Source organism: Aedes aegypti, chromosome 1, assembly GCF_002204515.2.
Source record: "Aedes aegypti strain LVP_AGWG chromosome 1, AaegL5.0 Primary Assembly, whole genome shotgun sequence".
In the NCBI taxonomy this organism is placed as follows: Eukaryota; Metazoa; Arthropoda; class Insecta; order Diptera; family Culicidae; genus Aedes; species Aedes aegypti.
In genome coordinates, this window is record NC_035107.1 from 149,544,842 (window position 1) to 149,568,471 (window position 23,630).

A 23,630-nucleotide genomic window follows, 5' to 3' on the forward strand; every position below is an offset into this window, starting at 1 on the left:
TATGAAATTGTACATCATCAAAGTCTTCTACTTAAAACAATGTGTGAATCTAGTTTTTTTTTAATTTTATCTGAGATTCAGCTTACAAGTTGCTAGGTGTCTGAGCAACAAAGCACGATTTACTGATATGCAGTTTTAATTTTCTGAGATCTCATGATTTTTTTTTTTGCTGTGCGAATCTTGGTTCAAACTAGCCGACAGTCCGCATTCTAAATTTCGTGTGCCAGAACGTTGCCCAATATATCCAATAAAAATAAATGATAATACGTAATATTAGCTTATTTTTCATTACAATAATGTTGTTTTGCCTATGTACAATGAATGGATACTCATACGCCTTGAAAAAGCTCGTGAGCGGGTCAATTCCACCTTTTTCACCTTTTCTCGAATATTTTACCGAGATTGACAGCAGACCGCAGACAATTTTTTCGACGGGATTTCAACTACCAAAATATCGTCTACTGAAAATTTCCTGAAGGTCCTGAATGTCAGATATCTAACGTCAGTTTTTGACAAGATTCAGTTATGCGTTGCCGTAGCTGGCGAGCATCGTATTTTTTAGAGATCCGTTGCTTAAAACAAGGAAGTATGAAATGGTTCCATGTTGTTTTGGGCCGAATGCCGTTGGGCCGAAACGGTTATTAGGCCAAAAACGGTTGATAGTGCTATGGGTCTTACGGCCGAACGGGTTTTTAGTATTTCGTGGGCATTACCTTGAAGCCCACAATATCCACTATGAAATATTTAAAAGACAATTTACACCGTCTTCAGCACCCAGTAGCCCAGTGATGAATTTTTCGTTTGACGACAAGTTTACACCGAGATGGAGATGGAATCGAACCCACATTTCGTAGCACTCACAATACGCCTAAACGACTGACGCCGCTAAACACACGGCCATGATGCCCACAATATAACTTGAAAGGACATTTTTTGTTTAAAAGCAGATCAAAACACTTATAAATGTGTTACCCATTTGAAACAGTAGTTCATATTTTTCACTTTAAATAGTCAAATGTTAAACCGGACTTATGAACCTCGGCCTAACGGCATTCGTCCTAACGTCATTCGACATGCGGTCTGCTCTCAGTGGCGTAGTTATTTGATACCATACACATTATCAGTTTGGATTTAGAATGATTCAGAATAAAACCTAAAACTTGTTTTTTTTTAATAAGGGTATAACTAGGTTCATTGCGTTTTGATTTGCATGCGTTTCTACATAAATGTGAGAAAACCTTTTATGATTAAAAAATCAAGTCAGCGGGCAAAATTTTTAGACATAATCTTTAAATCTGAAAGAATTGTGTATTTATGTGGGATCATCGTTTTGTAGGTATTTCTGTAGTTTGTGTTAAACAGTATTCATCAGATTATTTTTGTTCAGGAAACCGTGGCTGATGGATTGGTGGGCTACAGTGCGCTATTTATATCTTTTCAACTGTTAATTTTGATTATTTTACTATAACCGAAATTTTACCGCACTTTGCAACAATCGTTGATATTTCTTGTTAGAACTTGTTGACTATGCTCTTAAAGTTTGGAGAAGTATCTATGAATCAATCAAGTACATATATCATTGGTATTATACATTTATGCTTTGGGCCCAAAAAGCCTTAGTGAGAATCGCTTAACTGTTCAACAAGGCCAGCCTGAGGGTTGTAAGTTCTAATTCCGCTGGTCAAGGGTCTTTTCAGGATATATTCTTGACTTCTCAGAGTATAAAGTATCTTTGTGCTCGCCACATGATGTACGATTGCAAAAATGATTAACCAGCAATAAAAATTATCAGCACACGGTTACACGAGGGCTTCTTTGGGGACATTTCCGTTTTATATTCAAAACGTACCGCACGACGTCTCAATCTTCATGAATTTGAGGGAACTTGTCAATAAACGAAGATTTGGCCACTCCAGAGCAATACAATTTGAATTGGGGTGAATGAACTGACTTATTGAGTTTCAAGCTTCAAAAATAAAAAAGAAAAAGTTAGAGGTTGTTTCCGAGATACGACCGCCAAGTAGACGTTCGATAACGTTAGCTTCTTCTATTTCCTGGCTTGAGACCGTCACGAACTTATGAAAGATTTCTACTTATAAAAAATCCAATCAATTTTCATACTATTTGTTGCATGTCAATTCTGACCTATTATGGACATTGTGTGTTATTATTTGGTTGGTTTATTGTTATTATTTGGTTCACTTCAACACCAATAGAATCGGTCGATGGAAGAAGAAGCATGAGCGGTTACTCTTGCCCCCTAAACAAAGATTCCGGTTGAACGTTAGATCCACGCATGATCCACTAAGATTGGTTGCTTTAGTGAGTTTCGAAGCCAGTTTGAGGTTGAGGTACCGTAAAATGGGATAACTTTGATAGTTTTTTCGAAGAAAACTTGAATATTTATGCATGCTGTTTCAAAGAATCATAATTTATATTTTTAAAACAAGTACTGGCATCCTAGCTATCGATTGCAGTTGATAGATTGCAAAAGATTTATTCTGAATGGATACATAAATTTCCACATAATCGAAAGTCGGTTTTCTGTTTTGGGGTAACTTTTATAATGGAGTATGAATCGAACAAAATTGAATGAATTACGAACATTTGTATGGCATTGCATAATTCTAGGCGTTTAACATTGTATGGAAATTTCTGACTTAAATTACAAAAATGGTCCCAGTTTGTGAAAATGCTTTTCGCTAAGAGATTTGAGACCGTATTCAAGTTCTATGATAACTAGGCTGTCAAAGATAAGTGGCCAACTATTCAAAACTACATCAAATAGTGACCGCAGAACAGATTGTTTGTATGCGTTTCGAAAATGCTAAAATTGTGTCAATTTTTAAAATCCGTATTAAAAGCTTCAAATGTTCTCGATTCAAATGAAAATAGCTCTTACATGAAGTGTCATACTAATATTCTTCAGTTTTGCATTCGTTTTGCTTAACCGATTAACAGCAATAATGATATTTCGTTTAGTATGTGGTGGGTTACGCACTATCAAAGTTACCCGCATTATCAAAGATACCCCGTTTTACGGTACTTCTCCATGAACCGCGAACTCTACACGGAGCCGCAAATCTACCCAACTTTGACTTCTTTTTGACGCAATTCGGCACTTCCGTGGGATATCCCAAATTTGGGTTAACTGATATATACCTATCATTAGGTTGTTTCCATTTGACAGCGGCAAAACAAATAACTCAGTCCTCAAAAAAATCTACCCAGCGTTAGCTTTCGAAGTCTCCGTGAAGGGTTAAAACAACTTAACGTTAGGTAAACTCGTAAGAACCCAAATTTGGCTTTTCCATTGAACTTCGACGATGGGTCGGTGCGTCTCTCTCTGTTTTTGACAACATTGCTGTTGCGAGAGAGGCAAAACAACCCAACCGTGGGTAAAAACTAAATACAGTTTACCCAAATTCGAGTAAAAAGAACTTATTTTTTGGGTAGTCTGATTTCCCCGTGTAAGTTCTCCTCTTTGCTCAAATCGATGTTAAAGTTGCGTGTACATGTAAACTTCAAAACGTCAAAACCTTATAACAGCAAAAAAATGCTACTTTTCTATGAAAAATAAGACATACCTCGATATTTCCCATTTTTTCAATAGTTTAGTCATAAAAATCAATAGTTTTCATTGTTGGAGTAGATTCGTAGAAAGATTTCCAATCGATTGGAGCAAGAATCTTGAAAATCTATCCGGGCGTTAGTAAGTTATTAACAGACAAAATCTAACCACTTTTCGTGACGCGAGCGATTTTTCGTTTTTCGAAATTGTACCCCAGTATGTTGCCGTATGACGTTATCCAACGTCAAAAATGCATGAAGAATTTGTAAGTTAAACCTTTGCGGATAATGAGCATGAGCTCAAGCATAGATGACCGCTTCGTAGTTGTACTCCGTGATTGACCGGAGCAGTCGAAGATGCACAGAGATTATTCGTCTTGGCATTACGTCCTCATTGGGACGGAGTCTGGTTCTCAGCTTAGTGTTCTTATGAGCACTTTTACAGTTATTAACTGAGAGCTCTCTTTAACAGAGTTGCCATTTTAGCATTCGCATATCGTGTAGCAGGTACGATTATACTCTATGCCCAGGGAAGTCAAGGAATTTTACTTTGTAGCCGCGGCCTCTAACCACTCGTTTAAGGAAGGCTCCTGAAAATTATCAGCTAATAACTGCAGAAACGCTAAAACGAACACTAAACTGGCTCTGTCCCAGTATCTATGTCCTGGGAAGTCGAGAAAATTCCCAAATCGAAAAGATCTTTGACCGGTGGAATTCGATCCCACGACCGTCAACTTGGTCTTGCTGGTGAATAGCTGCGCGTTTACTGCTACTGCTATCTGGGCCCACCAAAATACTCGAAGTAAGAAATGAAATGACCTAAATTTGATAGCGTTTGTACTTAAAAATGCTTCGTTATCATAAAACTGCGTTCCATGTGACTTAAAAATTGTGTGATTCAAACAATATGAAATTCAATACAACGAAATGTTTGTGCCTTAAAATTACGTTATATTACTCTCTTTAATACTTCGTATGTCAATGGCGTAAATTTACACGATATTTTTTTAGTGTGTATGTAAAAGTTGTCGATAGTGTCCAAATCCCCACCTCAATTTTTGCATCAAACGCTTGAGTTTGCGTCAGAAACACAAGTTTACTCAATTTCCTAATGTTTTGTATTGATTCAATCTTACACCCCTAGATTTTATCTCAGATTTTGGGTGAACTTTGTTTTCCGTATACCTTCCGAAAAGTCAGAAAGGAATAACCCCAGTGTTATCTTAAATAGCCAAATGTTATTGCGGATTAACGACACTTTCGGCCTAACAACCGAATGGGCCGAATGGGCCTTACTATCATCAGATCCATAGGCCATTTTCAGCCTAATGACCCTTTCGGTTTAACAAACTTTTTGGCCTAACGGCATTAGGCCTAATGGTCTTCGGCATAACTAAATTCGGCCTAACGGACTAAAACCGTTCAATTGTGCAAAGGTTGAAGTTTCAAAGCATCTTAAAAATGTAAAGTTTATTATAAATTAACTGTTATTTGAGATAGAAAATGTGCCAAAGTTATTGCAAGACATAATAACACAAAAGATTGTGTTATGTAAAACAAGATTTCATTATAAATATTAGGCTCATATTGTTAATAACTATGGCAGTGCTCAGAGAACCACTAAGCTGAGAAGCAGGCTCTATCCCAGTTGGGACGTAACGCCAGAAAGAAAACGAACTTCTGCTTTGTATGATTATGACCTAATTTTATAAAGCAGCTGGTTATTGGTTAACTGCTCTTGCTGAGTACGCAAAAGCTGAAGATTTTTGAGCAACCTAAAATCGTGAATTTGTTTGAATCTAGCTAGGTCAGGATACAAAAGCGTTAGTGGATGATTCAGCTAAATATAGCTCTGAGGGCTAATTATAACATGTGTCGAGAAATTTGGATTAATTCTCCATGCGAAAGAAATGCATCTCGTTTCGTTTTTTTCATTTTTCATATATAAAAACATATTCAAATTATTCTTACTTGTCAAGTTTTAACGCTTGACATCCAGAACATTCAGTAATCATGCAGATCCAAGTTTTTACAGTTTTTCAATAAACATACGTGCAACAGATCATACCAGATCTTGATTAACACGAATAGTAAGGCATTGATAAACGATATAATTAAAAAATCCGTCCATGGTTTTTTTCTGAAGCAACTAGCAACAGAAGGCGATTTTCACCGGTCGGTGGCCGTTTGTATGTGAACTGCGGTCTTTAAAATTCATCTGCCCGTGGATGATGTATGAGATTATACTCCTGACGCTGTAATAGCTATTATTATTCATTATAACCATCTCACATGCATTAGACGTCTGTTGGATCGATACAGTTTTTCAATTCCCAAGTTCAAATAGTTTATTGATTTATTTTTCATTATAGCTTTAACACGTTTCTTTTTCAATAACCGAAACTCTCTGCTTTTGATGAATCATGCAGAACTAAACTCTGCTGCGAGGAATGAGTCTTACTGCTCGAGTAACCCCGTCGGGAGTCGAGCGCATTGGGAGAGGTGTGCGACGTGGGCCAAGAAATGAGAAAAATCACTTACACGCGCATGCTACGGCTTTCGGCGGCACTAACGATCGCGTCATTATTGTGTGGGGAGCAGCTAGCAATATAGGCACCTACATAGCGGCAACATCAGCTTCGGCTGGTCGATCGAAGAGATGGTCGGTGAGAGATGCGACGGAGTCCGTTTTGTGGAAACGCGGCCAGATTATCGACCCGATGCTCGTCTTTGTCTATCTTCCACCGTGTTCTCAGCGTTGAACGAACTAAAAAGCATTCCTAATGTGATATTGAAAACAATAGGTCTAAGATTTGGGGATTTCGGGTTTTATGGAGGGCGTGAACTGAATAGTTTGAATTTTTGCCGCATCAACGTAAAAAGCACTGGGTGTTCTTGATTCGTTAATGGTTGGTTTATCTGTTTTCGTATATTACAATTACTGGTTATTATATTCGTTTAGAAACTAACTTGTTCTGAAATAATTTTCTTCTGTTTCTTCAGAAATTTAGTTGTAAAAACATCAAATGTCATATTTGTGTACGTGAAAATGGAATAATGTTCGTATATCACTTTTCAACTCGATAAGAGGTCAACTCTTGCGGCTACAGTTGCGAACCATTACCACTTTTGAATAAAAATTGGTGTAATAGATCTGCATTATTTATCAACCGATTTGATTTAAATTTCAACAGTAGTTAATTTATCTTGAAATTAATTATGTATTTTTAAGATTTATTTTTACTCACGTGAATTTAAGGATAATAAAAGTTCGAACAAAGTGAATTTCTTGACAATATTTTAGAAGTCACCTTACTTGAATAATTAATTTCAAGGTATCAGCATATAATGAAAAGTTTACTTGATTCAAAAAAATAAAATAATAAAACCGTTATTATTTTTGAATTCGTAGAGGAAAATATACTTGAAAGTATGTGTTAGTACTGTAGTTATAATTCAGATTGAGCCATCCAAAGTTGATTATTTTAAATGGGAAATGAAAAAGTTGTTTTTGTGAACAAAAATTTGAAGAAATACACCGAAAAAAGGCAAAAAAAAACAAAATTGTTTTTGTGGCTATGCATGATTCTGAATCACGCACTTTGACTATTCATAACGATTTCAATAGATTTTGACCGTCTTTAAAAAAATCTCAATCTTTTTGTAGCGTGTATGGTAGAATCACCGGTTTTGGCCATACGCCAGTCGTAGCCACAGTGAATTATATACTGTTTTACATAGCCAATCACTTTGTAACCTTTTGTGTTCAGTAGATCACATTCACATTATTGAGCTTTATTCAATTACTCGTCTGCATCGATTCAAAGCATAAAAAATAATCCGTTTTCCTTATAACTTTAATTCTCATTGCTACACCTAATTTGGCCAGGGTTCTCCTAATTTAGCCACTCTCATAAGAAATCAATGTGATTGGCCATTAATAATATGGTTTGAAAGCTTGCGTTTGACATTTGTAGTACAAACAGGGCTTCCCATATAATTTTAAAGACATTTTCTCTTAAGCTGGCAAAAAGCAGTGCTCTTAGGTTTTGAGAAAAATGTGTGTTGTTCACCAAATTACATCATTTGATGGATGTTCAAATTTCTTGATTCCACAAATATTTAAGAAATCGGCTTATTAAAAATAATATTAAACAGATTTCCATAAGATTATCCTAGAGTATGAATAGAACGTTACTACAAAATTGTGTTTAGTTTTTTCACAAAATTTTGTATTCCCGTGAAAGTTAGAGATTTTGGCTTTTCGAAATTGAAATCATAGCACGGTTTCTATGGTACATACATCATATAGCTATATCATACGCTATAAATATGTACTTCTCATAAAGTATTTGAGAACTTTTGTTTTTTTTTGAATTTCAACTGTTATATTCTATGTATATCTCTAGATACCACATGATTTTTGATATCTAGGTAAGTCTATTATAGTCTATTATAGTCTTTTTATAGGTCGTTTTTTGGTTGAACTTTGCTCAGTTTCTTCATGACTACCGATCATATTTACATTGAATTACATATTTTGTTTGCTCTGAAACTAAAAATTTTTGCTCTGTTTGCAAAACCTTAGCATTAATCTTTTTAATGAATAACACTTTGCTTGATTACACAGTTTTTCATATTGAAAGTTTCTGGCATATACAAAGGTTTTTACCAAAATGAAAAAGTTTAACAAAAATTTGCTTGTTTTATTCGACTGTAGAATGGGGCTTTGCAGTTAAAATTTATGTTGAAAATTAATTTCTTTTCTTTATAATTACTTCTATTTTCGGCAGCTTTGTTCTCTCCGTCACGGGTTATTTTCTTAAACCTCTTCTTCTTCTTCTTGGCAATACGTCCTCATTGGGACAGAGCCTGCTTCTCAGCTCAGTGTTCTTATGGGCACTCCCACAGTTATTAACTGAGAGCTTTCATTGCCAATGTTGCCATTTTCACATTCGTATATCGCGTGGCAGGTACGATGATAGTGAAGGAAATTTCCATTACGCAAAAAAAAAAATCCTGGACCGACCGGGAATCGAACCCAGACACCTTCAGCATGGCTTTGCTTTGTAGCCGTGGACTCTAACGTGCAGCATTTCAACAAGACCAAGCTGAGTGTCGTATGTTCGAATGCCATCGATCGAGAATCTTTTGGGGTCCTGTCACTGTCACACGATATACAAATGAAAAAAGGGCCAATCGGTAAAGAAATTTCATGTAAACTTTCATAGTTTTAAACGAAAAAAATTCTATGCAACCACGCAGAATCGATTCAGTTGAATTCATGTTAAGATTTTGAAGGGCAGAGCCATAACCTACCTTTTTTAGTGAAAACCGTAATGTCATGATAAAAACACATTGTTCTTTGAAAGTTAATGTGATTCATACAATTTGATCATATGAATGAGTGAAATTGGTGTGTAAAAGTATAGTAAAATGGTCAGAACGCGCGAAAAACAATCAATCTACCTAATAATAATTAATATACCATTAATAATAATTCATCCCATATGTAATGTTATTCTAATGTTAATCTCTGTTGAGAAGCAATACTGTAGCTTTGGACATGACATAAATTTTCTTCAGAAATCTATGATAATTGAATAAACATTGCAGTTCAGAAAATTATTCACGGTATCGATGACTAAAACAGTTTTATAGCATCAACATCTCATAGAATTACATAGAATTCAACAATCTGACGGGAAAAAAAATACAAACATCCACAAACAAGTGAAATTCCACAAATTAAAGCGAAACTACCATGTAAATATCGATCAGTCAATGGCTTTGAGAAACCTTTCCCGTTTTCTTGCATTTCATTCTACGGGACGACGTTCGGTTCTCAAAAATTATGAACCTTGCTCAAACTTCTGGGTGATGAATTTCAAAATGGCCGTATAGTAAAATTGATTAATGATCTTTTCTTGTCTGCTCTCGGCATTCACGTCCTCACGAGGGGTACTACTCTACTATTTATATGGGCTGTTTTTTTTTCTGCGTTGTGTCTCGTCTGTGCTTTAGTGATGACGATGGGTAGACACACAATTTTTGACAGTATGAAAACACACGCATGCGTTTTATTTTTGCTTCGCTTCTTTACTTTTGTCGTACGGTACTAGCTAGTAGTAGAATCCACATGGGCCGGCGTGTGAATGCAGGGCGAAAAAGGCAACTTGACTCACGATTGTCGTCATTACTTTTGGGAACGCCATCTATTGGCGTTCAGTTTGCTTCAATTTTTGGAAGTTTAGATACAGATTTGGTGGTGCGAGTAGAGATCCGACGGTAGTGTCTGCGAGTCTCATTTCCATTGATATTCAATACCGCGATGCGGCGGAGTGATGCCTAACCGCGCCAAAACTGGCTGGTCTAAACGAAGCAGAGAAACAAAATCCTTTTTTTTCAATTTCATTGCAAAAAAAAAACGAGAAAGAGATGAAATTTCTCCTTTGTCAAATGCAGCCTTCCACGTTCCACCACATGGCTCCCAAACTTAATAGGCCTTCCCTATTTATGTAGGTACCCGTTCGAGCCAATAGTTGGCTAGCTAACTGACCACCTCCGGCCACGGACAACACTGCGTAAAATAAGCGAGTTTAATCTCAGCGTATAGCAGCTAACGTGCGTAAAATGAAGTTTAAGTAAAATCAATAATATAAATTTCAACCTGTTTCATCGTCCCACCGCACAGAACTGAAGATTCATCGTTGGCAGCTGCTTGCCCTTAGTTTGCACATCCCAGCGCTGCACGATGAAAACGATGATGTAGTGTGAAATGATTTGACAGATTTCGAACATTGTTAAAATCAATTGAAATTTTTCATCTATTTGATCAAACGAAATATAACACGGCCCGTTTGGAGTGTGAGTGTTTGATTGTGTCGCGCATACCGGCAATAGTACTGGAACAGACGGGTAAGATAGAGTGAAAAACGCGCCCAGAGTGAGTTAGATTGAAGAATTGTATACAGCTTTGAACCATAGACAAACAGACGTAAAATTATCGAAATTTCTATCGACCTCTCATTAAACGATAATTATAAATAAGCTGTTGTAAACCTCACAACTAGACCCGAGGAGGAAAGAATAACTCGCCAATAACTTATGCATACCATATTTTGGTATCATATCAGAATTAGGTATTGTTCAGTTATCAATACCTCATTTTGGTATTATAATGGTATTTGAAAAAAATGTTCAAAACAATTAAAAATACTTCATTTTGGTATTCGACAGCTATTGAGGACTGCTGGAGGTATTGATCTAGTATTGAAAAATTTCACTTTATATGAAAATCCATCAAGTATTATTTAGGTATTACAATACCTGATCTAAGTATCAGCTTGGTATTTGTAGAATATGCAGAAGGTATTATTTGAGGTATTTTACCTCTTATGCAGGGATCGTTCATACCTCATTCAGGTTGTAAGTATTGGAAATTATCTGGTATGGAATACCTCAATTTGGTATTCAGTAGTTATTTTCATCTGCTCGGGGAGGCACGCGCATCGTCACTCTAGCGTCTTCTGTTGGTCTTGTTGCACAAAACAGAACTTTGTGCAATATGTTCACCAGCTGATGATGATGGTTATGAAAGGAATTTGTTCCAAGTGTTACATCTGTTTGTCTGTGTTTGAACAATTGATATGAACGAATTGTCTCTATGCCCTGTGTGAAACGGATGAATGAGGAAGGAATCATCATCGGCACCATCATGATCGCGGCTGTTGATTGCCATCGTTAGTGCGTACATACGATAGCTTAGGGCCACACTGTGTGACAGGCAGAGATGAGACAGAACTGTTGATGCAATTTTAAGGCACTAGCCGCATGCATAGTATCATTTGTGCAGTGTCCTGCATCGTAGTGGAGATGTGGACATAATTCAATAAAGCACTCCAATAAACGCCTTCTGCATGTGATGGCATAACGGCGATGGTAAGAAACGCTTGTTAGACTTTAGTGACCATACTAGTGAATAATTGCCGAGTTTCAACATTTGCAATGATCTTTCAATCACGCAGTGTAGAACAGTTATTCAAGTGTAATACGTGAAACAGTTTTGAATTTTAAATTCCATAAACCATAGTAAAATGTCCCAGTATTCAACATCATATCGCATGATAAAATACTACTAACCATACCAATTTAATTCCATCTAATGGCCGTTGGCGGATTCATACGCACTGAAAGCATACAGCCTAGGCAGCCTAAAAAACACAAAATGGAAAACTCATGCCATTGTCAGTTCAACAATCTCGTTTTACCTGTGTTTCTCGCATTGTTTGTTGCGTTTTCGTACATAAGAGCGAAGGGTTCTTCAGCCCGTTCTTCCTCATAGAATATATTTTTCTCACTCATTTCACTTGAATCGCTATCTTGCATTTTCCCCACTAATTATACACGAATTCAAGTTTTATTTTATAGTTCCGCTTCGGTTGCGAAGGTTTTTTTTTGTGTCGTTGTGGTTCATGCTTTCCCTCTAGATATAAATGTAGAAACCTGGGAGACGGTTAGTCGCCATTTTATCCTGAGAATTGGATGAGTGTGAAGTGCCTGGAAATAAAGCAAAGGAAATGTCATTGTTCTATATTTGGGGAGCTTAGCAACGTCTCACTGCCATTCATTGGCGTGCAGTAATTATTCATTGCTTTGGTGCGATCTTATTGAACATATCTACTGGCTCACTTGAGTGTTTTATACTGATCTCTCTGACTTATCATCATAAATGCATAAATCAGACGCATAGCTCTAGTTGGAAAGCGTCGCCACTGGCGGACCGATTACCACAATCCATTTCCCAAAGAAGTTAGAAAGAAGGAACAGCCAATTGAAAATCGTTGACTAGAACGTGGCACTAATATAGTTGGTTTGAATTATAAATTATAATATTTTTCAAATTACTCTTATCTGCGTCATTCAAATTTTGATCTCTATTCAAATGGAAAGTGTGACGTAAATTGTCAGGAACATTCTCTTCTTTTCTTGTTGAGGTTTTCATTTGAAGGCACGCGCCTTGGCTTTTAGTAACATTTGAACTGTTTGGTCTTTTGTGTTATGTGGCGTTATTAAACATCGGGGTTTCAGTAATTTGCTATTATTATCGAATGTCTTGGACATTTTACAGTGGGATGAAATAGTAATGTTCAGGGTCTATTAAGTTTCTCGTGTATAACCAATGACCAAAAAAAAATGTTGTTCAGATTTTTGTTGCAATTTCTCATCGTAACAGGTGGTTTTCATCACGCCAATCTGTCATGAAACTTTCTACTTTCATGCACTGAATTATGCAGTGTCGTAATAGTCACTGATTACGACAATCAATATTGCGAAACGCTTCTCATTCGCAATGAATCATTGTACAACAATTAGAAAACAAAAATGCAAAACAAAAGGTGAATACATCCCGATATGGTTTTTAATACCCTCAAGAAATCTACGAATTTGAAAAAAATAGTTGTACGCAACTAGTTGCAGAATTCGAGTTTTCTGGCAATTTGCGTAATTATCCACTTCGGCGAGCCTCGTTGGAGGAAATTACGATTTGTGCTGCACAAAAGTTGATGATTTATCATTTTTCTGCAACTTGTTGCTTAAACTACTATTTCGATACTCTTGTTGTGGAAAATCTGATATGATCCTAAATTTCATAATAGTGGTGGTTGATTCATCCAGAGTTCACGTTAAACATTCAATCACACTCAACGGATCAATGATCATAAACTTTATTGTTGCTGGGTTCTTTTGTAAAACTGTTTATGAAAGTATTACGGGAGACCGTGATATTTGCCCTATCTTTTGTCATTAAAACTCTGAGGAAGTGAATCACGAGTTTTAGTTAACTTGCAAACCAAAAACTAGGTGGCTTGTGCACTACATGTATTAAATTATAGCGACGCATTTTCACAGTAGTATGGAGTGGTATTTGAGATTTGCATCTTCAAATGGATAGGGTGAATACAATGACTTCCCGTGCCTTAAGACGTGACCTTAAGACGTCAATGTACGAAATATTTGTGAATCTGAAAACTTCTAAGAATTTGATAGGAGTTTAAAAAATTTCATCACGATTTATTTGAGCAATTATCAGAGCTTGAATTGACCGTAACCGCCTTATACTAATGACATGTTCTAAAATTGAAGATTGGGAAACTTATAAACAGAGGGATATTATCGATCATTCCCGTGCCGAGTACAGTTCTGGACAGGATATAGTACACAAAGGCCGTTTTTCATGTAAAATGTCGAAGACTTAGATCCCTGTTTCTAGTGATCTGTCACCACAGTTCAGATATTACCTGAATTTCTCTCTGCAAAAAAATACAATATTTCATGCGCAGACTGTTTAGCTATCACACATCTCCCATTTGATAATAACGGCATTTTTTAATTTTAAAATTATCTGAAAACTATCAATTTTATTGAAAAATGTTATCGAACCAAATTGTTTGTCCACCAAATATTTCTCTAGATACGCCATTAAAAATAATTGATGATTCATTTTTTCCATTTTCATCAATTTGTGATTACTCCTAAGAAAATGTTGCGATTGATTAGCTGTTATTTGCATGAATATCATTAAATTTAGACAACTTTTCATGCGTGATCTGCCATATTTAATTTAATTAGAAGATAATGTGTTAACAATTAGTGTTTCTAAAGTTCTTGGCTAGAACTTTTGTGCTTATATAAGCCAAACATCGTCTTCCATTTATGCGAAAAGTAATACACCACCCTAATTTTTTTTATTAACATTTACAAGACTTATATGGCATTCTTCCAGAAATCGTAGTGTTTTCATTGTGAGATTCTTTGTCGAATTTTGGCGAGGACTTTGGCAGACGCCTTGAGAAGACGCTAAAATATTTGGGGGATGATTGATGGCTGATTCATTATCGGATTTTATTTTCAAAATTCTTTGTAGATGCTTGGTAAAATTCATATTGAATGTATGTTTTAACTTACATTGAACTTCGTAAGAGCAGGTTTACATTTATGAAGTGGAATTATTGGAATGGCAACTAGTGATACCGTTTTTGTAGATGTAATGATAATCTCTTTGAATAGGAATTCACCAAAACAAAACTTAAAGACTAGCCAAGATCACTTCTTAATGTTTCATTTCAAAGGCATCTTATCAAAAAAATTAGTTAGCCTTTAATCTTATCCTTTTGTTAAAATACAGTCTGAATTGAGATGATCATAATGTTACAAATTTTAGAATATTTAACTAATTCTAGGGGTGGCACGTTACCCTTGCATCCCAGGTTGTTTTGATCATAACATTTTCATTGATTTGGAATTAATCAAAATTTCAAATATGAGTTACGTTATAGTTTGCTTCAGCGTGGGCGGAATATTTTTTTTCCGAATTTAATTGTAGCTTGTCAAAATTGACGACCTTGAGAATATGCACACTTCCAAGAAGATTTTACACCGGTTTCTCATAGTTATATAACATTTGAATAAAACCCCGGGAAAGCAACGTCAGTAACTGTCAGCAAATCATTCCCTTCTTGTCATTTCGCGAAAATGACAAGCCAATATAAACGAATTGCAGGATACTGCATATGCATACTATGACACGGAACTGACTTGAAATTATCATTTTGTAAAAAGAAGCCTACTTTGTTTTCATAGCGTAAACCATCCGTGCCGAAATAACAATTTCTGCCATGTAGTAGGTATGTAGTTCAATTGCCGCACATCGACATCTCACATAGTGGAAATGGTCTGTTTATCATGTATCTAGCGCTGCAACTTAGTTCAGCCGATTTTTTTTCATCTCCAGCATATCCAAGATGGATAAATTGCTAAATTAATTAAATTAACACACATCAGACACTCCAATGAGCCGGCATCGTGAGCTGATTTGTTTACGCATTGCAACGAACCGTTACGCTCTATCTAATTTCACGCTATCGCTGCGATCGCCGTTGATGACGCCGCCGCCGCCGCCGCTGCTGTTGAGAAGTCAGAAGAAGTCAGTATGTCGCTGTGCTGTATGATACAGTGGTTATACAGTACCATCATCGTTTGCAAGAGGGTTCGGTTCATATTGGCCGATAAACGATGCATTTCTTTGCTTTCTGCATCTGAAAGTGTTTGAATTCATATATTTTTATTCTATTTTTGAGGAAGATGATTTTTCGATCTAGTTGAAATGAATTGTATGACACTTTGAAACTATTTTCATAGAATTTAAACATGAAGATTCTCCAAGAACTTGGAATTTGAAATAGCTGGCTCAAGGCCAATGGGGTCATGCGATGCTCAATTGCACGCTAACTCATCAGCCAATTCGATTCCAGCGATGGAACGATGGCTAGGAGTTGACTGAATTGATTTCTTGATTTTTTTTTTGACATGTGATAACAAGCCTCGACCTTGAGGCGGCCGAAGCAAGAGCTTGTACAGTAGCCTGACTATCCGAACAGAAGTATGTAACTTAACTCATTACACGCTGTTTAAGTGCTTATTTCAATCCACACATAAGAGCACATATTTCTGCTTGGAAACGGTTCAGTGTCTACCTAGTGAGCAAAACTGGTTCAGCCTTAGCTCACGAGAATATACTACTTAAACATGAACTGATTACAGCATCTCAACATAGTCAACTAATAGATCAAACAAGGTTTCAGTGAAGGAAAACCTGCAAACAGTTATTGACATCACATTCTAAACAGTGCATTTCATCTTGTCCCAAAACAGCTTTGATAGACTGGTATGTAGCGAATTATCGGATCAAGTATATTGTAACGCGTTGATGTGTAAAGAAACCTTTCGGAAAACGGACAACTCGGGGAAGTGACCATTCGACGACTACAGAGAAAATATATTAGAGGTTCTCAGTACAACTATCTTAACACGTTCTCTTTTACGGTCTCATTTTGCCTAAAATCGTTGGAATAAATTTGCTGATAATAACGGAGGAATGAAAGAAGCTAAACATCACTATTGTGAAATGCGATTTGAACTTTTCAGTAAAAAAGTTGTGCAGCACGTTTAGCCCTAACGGCAATTTTTTCGTAAAATATGTTTGCCCTTACCCTCTAGCGCTATGAATGACTCCAGCACTTAACACACTTATTCATGTCAGTGGCCGTAAAAGTTAATAGCAAAAATTAATTGGGTAGAGAAAATAGATAAGCAGTCCTGGTCGAACAAAGTATTAAGTTATTATCATTAGCTACATTATTAAAAATTAAGTAAGATTTTTGGAACGTTGATCTATTGTTTTATTCATTCCGATTTTTTCTATGTTTTTTTTTATAGTACGACGATGGCCTGCACGGCTATGGAATGGACGGTGGAGCAGCGGCAATGTACGACCCCCATGCAGGCCATAGGCCGCCTGGGTTATCCGGTTTACCTCCACATCACTCACCTCACATGAACCATGCTGCGGCTGCATCAGTCGGCATGCATGGTTACCATGGAACCTCTAGTCATGTATCACCAGCCACGAGTCACATGGGTGCAGTGCAACCAGATGTGCATAAACGTGATAAAGAAGCTATTTATGGGTAAGTTATCAACGGATCCTAATCACTCCTCGGTAGTAATTGGAGACTGCCCACCACAAAAAGTGGCACCCGCCCTCTTGCAAAACGGTTGTGCAGGATCATCTCTGCTTTCAGTATATTGTGTGAGTCGCCTGTCTCGTGGACGACGTACTCTTCTCTTCACTGTGCAACGACGAGTATAGTCAGAACTTAGCTCTCTGGCATATTAAAAGGCCATAAATCATTCGTTTATGCATTGGCTTGGAAGAAACAAACATCAACATTCATAATTATAAGTCCAAAAATTGTGAGAATTTATAAAATTACAACCTTTTAAGTGTTGAGGATACGCTTAAATTGAATGCTTCCTTTATTCGACGCTCGACCAAGCAAACCACGACCGTATACACCCAAAAGATAAAACAGATAATAGCGATTATCCAAAAATACCATAATAACAGATATTAAATTAAGGACATCAGGCAACTGTCGGAGTGAGATGCAGTCAACCCGTCAGTCAGTCAATTGGCCGGTCCGCTCGATAGCCTGTGACGAACAGGCTAAGGTTCTAAGGTTGTGATCAATCTATTAATCATAATTATAGTTCCTCATATTGGGGATTTTGTGTGCAATTTTTAAGGTTTCGTTTGGTATCGTGATGATCCATAGCAAGCAGGATGCATAACATAGTATTGCTTCTCTAACATTATGATCTTCACACATTTTTTTATACTCGTTTTCGGGCTTGTTTCTGTCTATGAGGTCTCCTAAAACATCTGTCGTATCCCAGAAAATTTCCTGGGATCATATTGATATTGTTTTCGTGTTCTTCGCGCGATGCCGAAACATGACTGTCGGAGTCATTTCAATATGTTCGGATGATCGTAATTTTATTTCCCATTAATATCATACAATCATCCTCCCTTTTCAACAGTTTTACAACTGTTACCTCAATACATGTTACTTGGGGAGTGAGCTGCAGTCATTAGAGCTATTATCGTATTTTATCTTCTTTGTACGTCGTCGTCGTCGTACCTGCGGTTGGGCAGAAACAGAGTGAAAAATAAAAAGTTGCGGGAGAATGAAGGCTTTGTGTGACACCTTTCGGAATGAAATTAATAAGAACAAACAAACCTTTATTGCTCGTTGTCGGTTCGATGATTTTCTCTCCCAGTTTTTTCCTTCTAAAACAGGAGCATATTTGAAAGGAGCAGGCTGCAAAGCAAAAACAAATATTAATGAATTTTCAAGAGCTTGGTATTTATTCAATACGCATGCTTTTTTCCTAGTGACTAGAAGGGCACCTCGTTGGTGTGCATCACTTTTTTTTTTTCCTTTCTGCGCTAACGACTTGCATTTGACTCAATGCTCGCAAGCGAGGTGACCAATTCATGTCATCAAATATTTGAATTTTAAATTTACACTTTAAGGCGTTCTTTTTATTCCCATTTTTTTCTCTGTCTGTCTCCTACGTCTGGTGAGATGAAGACACTTTGTTGACCTATGTTTACATTTCACTTGAGATGGAACAGAATCGGCTAACGTCTGGGTCAAGTTTAGTCTAAATAACTAATTACGTGTAGTGTCATAGTGAATGCTTTGAATGAGGTGTTTATTAATTTGAAGTGAAACTTCATGCTGGGTGACTTTTTTGTTCCCCCAGTACAAAAACGCATGGAACATTTCCAAATATTTCAAATTCAGAAAAGGTTTTTGTATGACAAAAAAGAGTTTACTTTCCTTTATAATCTGATGTCTGAGATTGAGAAACACGCATGATAACATCACATCACACACATTAAATTTTGTTAATTTGACCCGATTTCTTCTTTTTTAGATAAAACTGGTATAGAGCCTGCTGCTCAGCTTAATGTTCTTATGAACATTTTCATGCCTAAGTAACAATTCCACAGTATGTTAGCATTTGTATGAACTTATCAAAGTATAATTGCGATTACAAGCATGCTATGATAAGCGCAAATGACATTTAGCTGTTACTTGGTAAATTATACTATTGACTTTAGCTATTTTCGAAACATTTTGTAGCTAAATGATAAAGTCAGAAATTCTGAGGCTTAAATACAACTTTATTGTGGCATTCTTTAAATGTTTCAAACCAATTTCCCATGATGAACGATTTGTGCTTATTAAGGCTAAGTAGCCCGTCATTCGTTTTGGCAACAATGATGACTTTTCAGCTTGCATTTCAAAGTGATAAAACTCAGTCTTGATAGTTTATTTTGACTTGGAAAAGTATCACTGTACGCGCTAACATGCTTAAAGTATGCTGATAATTTTTCAGCTGTGTTAGTGCAAAACCAATCGATTTTCTTTGATCCGAAATCATGAGATGAATTAGCAACAATCATCAACGACACTTACAAAGTTCAATGACGGCCTACTTCGCCTTAAAGTTAAGATAATTAGTTAATGGAACACGTGTTGTTATTTTAAAAGCTACTTATAAGTTATTTGGCTTTCACTTTCCTTCTCATTTTTCACATTATTCATCAAATTTACTTGATTTGTCACTTTTATTCTCGTAAGAATGAAAACAAAGAAATTAAAACGATGCTTGGAGGTCAATTTTAGTTTTTACTTTTAGTACTAGGGTACACAAATTATGTCACGCTAAATTTCAACTTTTTCGACACCCTCTTCCCCCTTCGTCACGTTTTTTGTATGAGCCCTCCGAATTTTTTGTAAGGCTTGTCACACTTGGCTTGATCCCCTCCCCCCGTCGGAGCGTGACGTAATTTGTGCATGACCCCTACTGCCGTGAATCGCAAGTCAGTCCCATCTGCATTTTCGTCAAAATTGAGTTGAGTTCAGTTTTCAACATATTGGAGGAAGAAGAAAGAGGTTCGACTGATGTGAATTTTATAGCTACTGGATTCGGCACTGCAGTCTTGGGAGGAATCAAAACGATGTTTTTAAGATTTTTCCCGACGTTTCGACTCAGAATCGAGTCTTCTTCTGGGGATAATTCTACTTAATCGTTCTTCGTGTCTTCGTTTTCAACATATCTTCCAAAGCTCTTTCAGGTGCACTAATCGGATAATATGATTAGTTCGGAAAAATAGGAGAAAAACAGCAAGTCAGATTGTCCCATAATGAAAAGTAATCGCATATCAGTCCCATTACGGATTACCATGTAACACAAAAATGAACCGTTTTTCGATCATCTTTATATTTTTCTCTGAGAGGTATCGTAGTGAAAAGCAAATTGTGAAAGTTTCATAAAGATTTGAAAATGTTTTAAGCCTCTGGAATTTTTTGAATATTCGTATGGAAAACGAGTTTGGAAACTTTACAGCCTATTTTCTCAATGCCTACTTTTTACAGATGGGGCTGACTTGCGATTCACGGCAGCCTAATATATTAAACTCAAATAACGAGCTACACCGATAGTGTCTTCAACAGTTTGCTCAATATCATATTTTCTACACGTATGAAACTGCTGACTACAATATCATATATAGTTTAAATAATGATCATCCCATTTAAATCTTTTTAAGGAAAATTAAAATTTTAACTAAAATACAGTTTTCTGAACAGATAACATTTCACATTTGGCTTAAGAAGTATATTTTCTTAAATTTTTCATTTTCATAATGTTTTCTTGGTTTGAATTTTTGGAACTAGAAATCCGTACACCATATGAAAAATACACAATGAATTCAATTTCTGCACTTATCTGCTATCTTGTTTTGTTCTGATTTTGTATAAATATGTTTGCCAAGATCGATCTGTTTTATGACATCCATAACGATGAAAGATTTCTACAGTAAGAGCAGCATCTAATCTAAAAAAAGATGGCTTAAACATGGCTACCATAAATGCTACATTTATTTATTTGTACGGCATAACTTTACACTTCAAAACATTTTCTAGAATGAGAATTTTTCCTTATTTTGAACCAAGAGCAGTCATGTTGAACTGCCCATATTTGCTTAGTTGACGTAAGCGCCACTGACGTTTTCAGTAGACCGGCCCTCAAACAAAAAAAAATGTAAATCTCAACGGGACATCCCCTAGAATACAGCACGGGTAAGAAAATAGCTCTCTCAAAATTTCAACTCGCTTGGTTACTCCAACAGCTGGCGCATTCAATTCGAAATTGGTATGGGATAATCGTTTCAAATATATTGAAAATTGTTCGTATGTCACTGTTTTGTTCCGTGTACTAATTGATCGTATTCAATAGACTCTATGTTCCTTGCAATGTTCCTAATTTGCCCAGGGCACCTGGAACCTACTATAGAGTGGTCAGTGCGTCTAAAGCAGTGTTTCCCAAACTTTTTTGACTTTCGCCCCCTTTAGGGGTACGCCCCCCTGATATGTAATTTATATTTTTGTACTATATAACCGCTATTTTATAACACTATGCTGAGTATCTGATCTTATCAAAAGTGTACCAAAAATTGATTTAATTTTCAAATTTACTGATGGAGTACTTCATATGGGATGAACATGTTAATCTTTTTATTATTATTTTAAAGCACACATGGTCGGTATTCAGACAGACGAGACATATTTTGACCTTATAAAAATAAGTCAAAGACTCTATCTATTTTTCATTTTCGATACAGATGTTCAACCAAACAAGTTTAACTACAGGAAATAATTCAAGTATGTTGTTGTTATGAATGATTAGAGTATGTTTTCCTAAAATCACTAAGATTACTTCTCCCTCGACTTGCATAGTCCAAATAACTATAATATTTACCTTCCTGTCATCAGCAAATCTATCGTTTTTATTCATTTTTCATTATCAACAAAACTCTCTAACTTACGACAATTGATAATAATTAAAATCAACAGGTTAGTTTTTTATCTTGATAAACGAAATTTCTTACCCAAGGATTTAGGATTTTGCCTACTGTAGGAAGTCGTCATTATAACCTTAATATTATAAGAGATGATCTCGGAGATGAGATTTGATCACAGCTCTTCGGGATTGAAAGATACTGTAGGAAGTCGTCATTATAACCTTAATATTATAATATTATAAGAGATGATCTCGGAGATGAGATTTGATCACAGCTCTTCGGGGTTGAAAGATTTCTGTTCTAATCACTACACCAGGTCTCCTGGTTAGTAATTTACAAAAGCAAATTTGAAAATCTTGCGTTCATTACTGCCTTCTGAATTAGTTTTCACTAAATTGTGACCATCAATACACTTTGGTCCACTGTATTGAGTGTCTTCTACAACGACACATAACCTTGTTTTCAATTTATCTCATGCCAGCACTTTCGCCTCCTTTCTGGCTTTTTCGCCCCCTAGATTCAGTTTTACAAATTTTCGCGCCCCTGAGCTTCAAAATCGCCCCAGGGGGCGAGTTCGCCCACTTTGGGAATCACTGGTCTAATGGTTCTTTGTTGCTGGAAGCATCGTTTTTAACTTTGATGTTCACTTAGAATAAAAAGATTATAAGAAATTGATGTCTTTACCATTTGACTTTTGAATTTCGGGCAGCTGTACGGATTTCGAATCACATGTGTACGGATTTTGATTCAACCTTATTAGAGTGTACAGATTTCGATCCAAAACAAGTGTTTTTAATTCCTGTTTTGTTTAAGGTTTTTACTCAAATTCAGGCTCATTTTGGGAATAATTATATCTTAAATGATGTGAAAGTCATAGAGAAAGAGTGAATAATTGCTTTTTACAAATCCAAATATTTTTAATAGATGTTTTTATCTGGCTTAGTGCTTAGGTGTACGGATTTCGGTCCCACACGGTATTTGCCAACATACGCTCAAGAAGATGGTTAGAATGCTGAAAATGTCAATGGCGCTTATGTCGACTATGCAAACATGGACAGTGAAGGTGTCCGCTTTTGAGTCCCTGCCGGATGTTTTTGTAATCAAAATTTCTAGTATCTCTGGGCATAAACTATCACTGTGCCTGCCACATGTGAATGCAGAAATGGTTCAGAAGAAAGCTCTCAGTAAGGCTCAAGTGTCCAACAATCAGCAATCATCAAAAATAAAACAGTTTTTCCGTTCAAATTGAAAACAATCTTTATGAAAACACACCACTGCATTCTAGATTGCAAGTGTTGCGCAGCGATAGATTACTATGAACATTGCATTAATTTTGAGCGAAAATACGGGTTTTGGGAAATCTGTAAAACGATTGTGGTTATTTTCTTTTAATAACAGTGTCAGTGTTACCAGACGGCAGGCTGTTTCTTTAGCTGGATTTTTAAAATTTTCTAAATGTTTCTAATATTGTTTCCACATTGTGGCTTAACATTTCTAAGCATTTTCATAAGATTCTTATCACCTATTAGTCATAAAAAGTAATATAAAATGTATCTCGTTCAAAGACGCATAACATAAAAACAGCTCACTTTTTACCAAATCCAATGGTTTCGGTATAGCGTACAAGAACATGAACAAATATGAACACTAGGTTATCTAAACGAACAGTTTGCAGTTCGTCTACATTCGAGTTCTTCTTTCTTTTTTTAATAGTTCTACGTCTCAAAATTGATTTTGGAATAAATTTTGATCCACGAATCTGAAAATTTCGACACCCCTG

At 36.2% G+C, this 23,630-nt stretch overlaps 1 protein-coding gene across 1 annotated transcript in view; it reads left to right on the forward strand.

Moving 5' to 3' along the window:
* LOC5575090 (homeobox protein homothorax) overlaps positions 1 to 23,630 on the forward strand; it is a 63,228-nt gene that overhangs the window by 2,819 nt on the left and 36,779 nt on the right. The window contains exon 2 of the mRNA XM_001661763.2: positions 16,849 to 17,099. Coding sequence (XP_001661813.2) covers positions 16,849 to 17,099 — 251 coding nt within the window. The remainder of the gene's footprint in view (positions 1 to 16,848; positions 17,100 to 23,630) is intronic.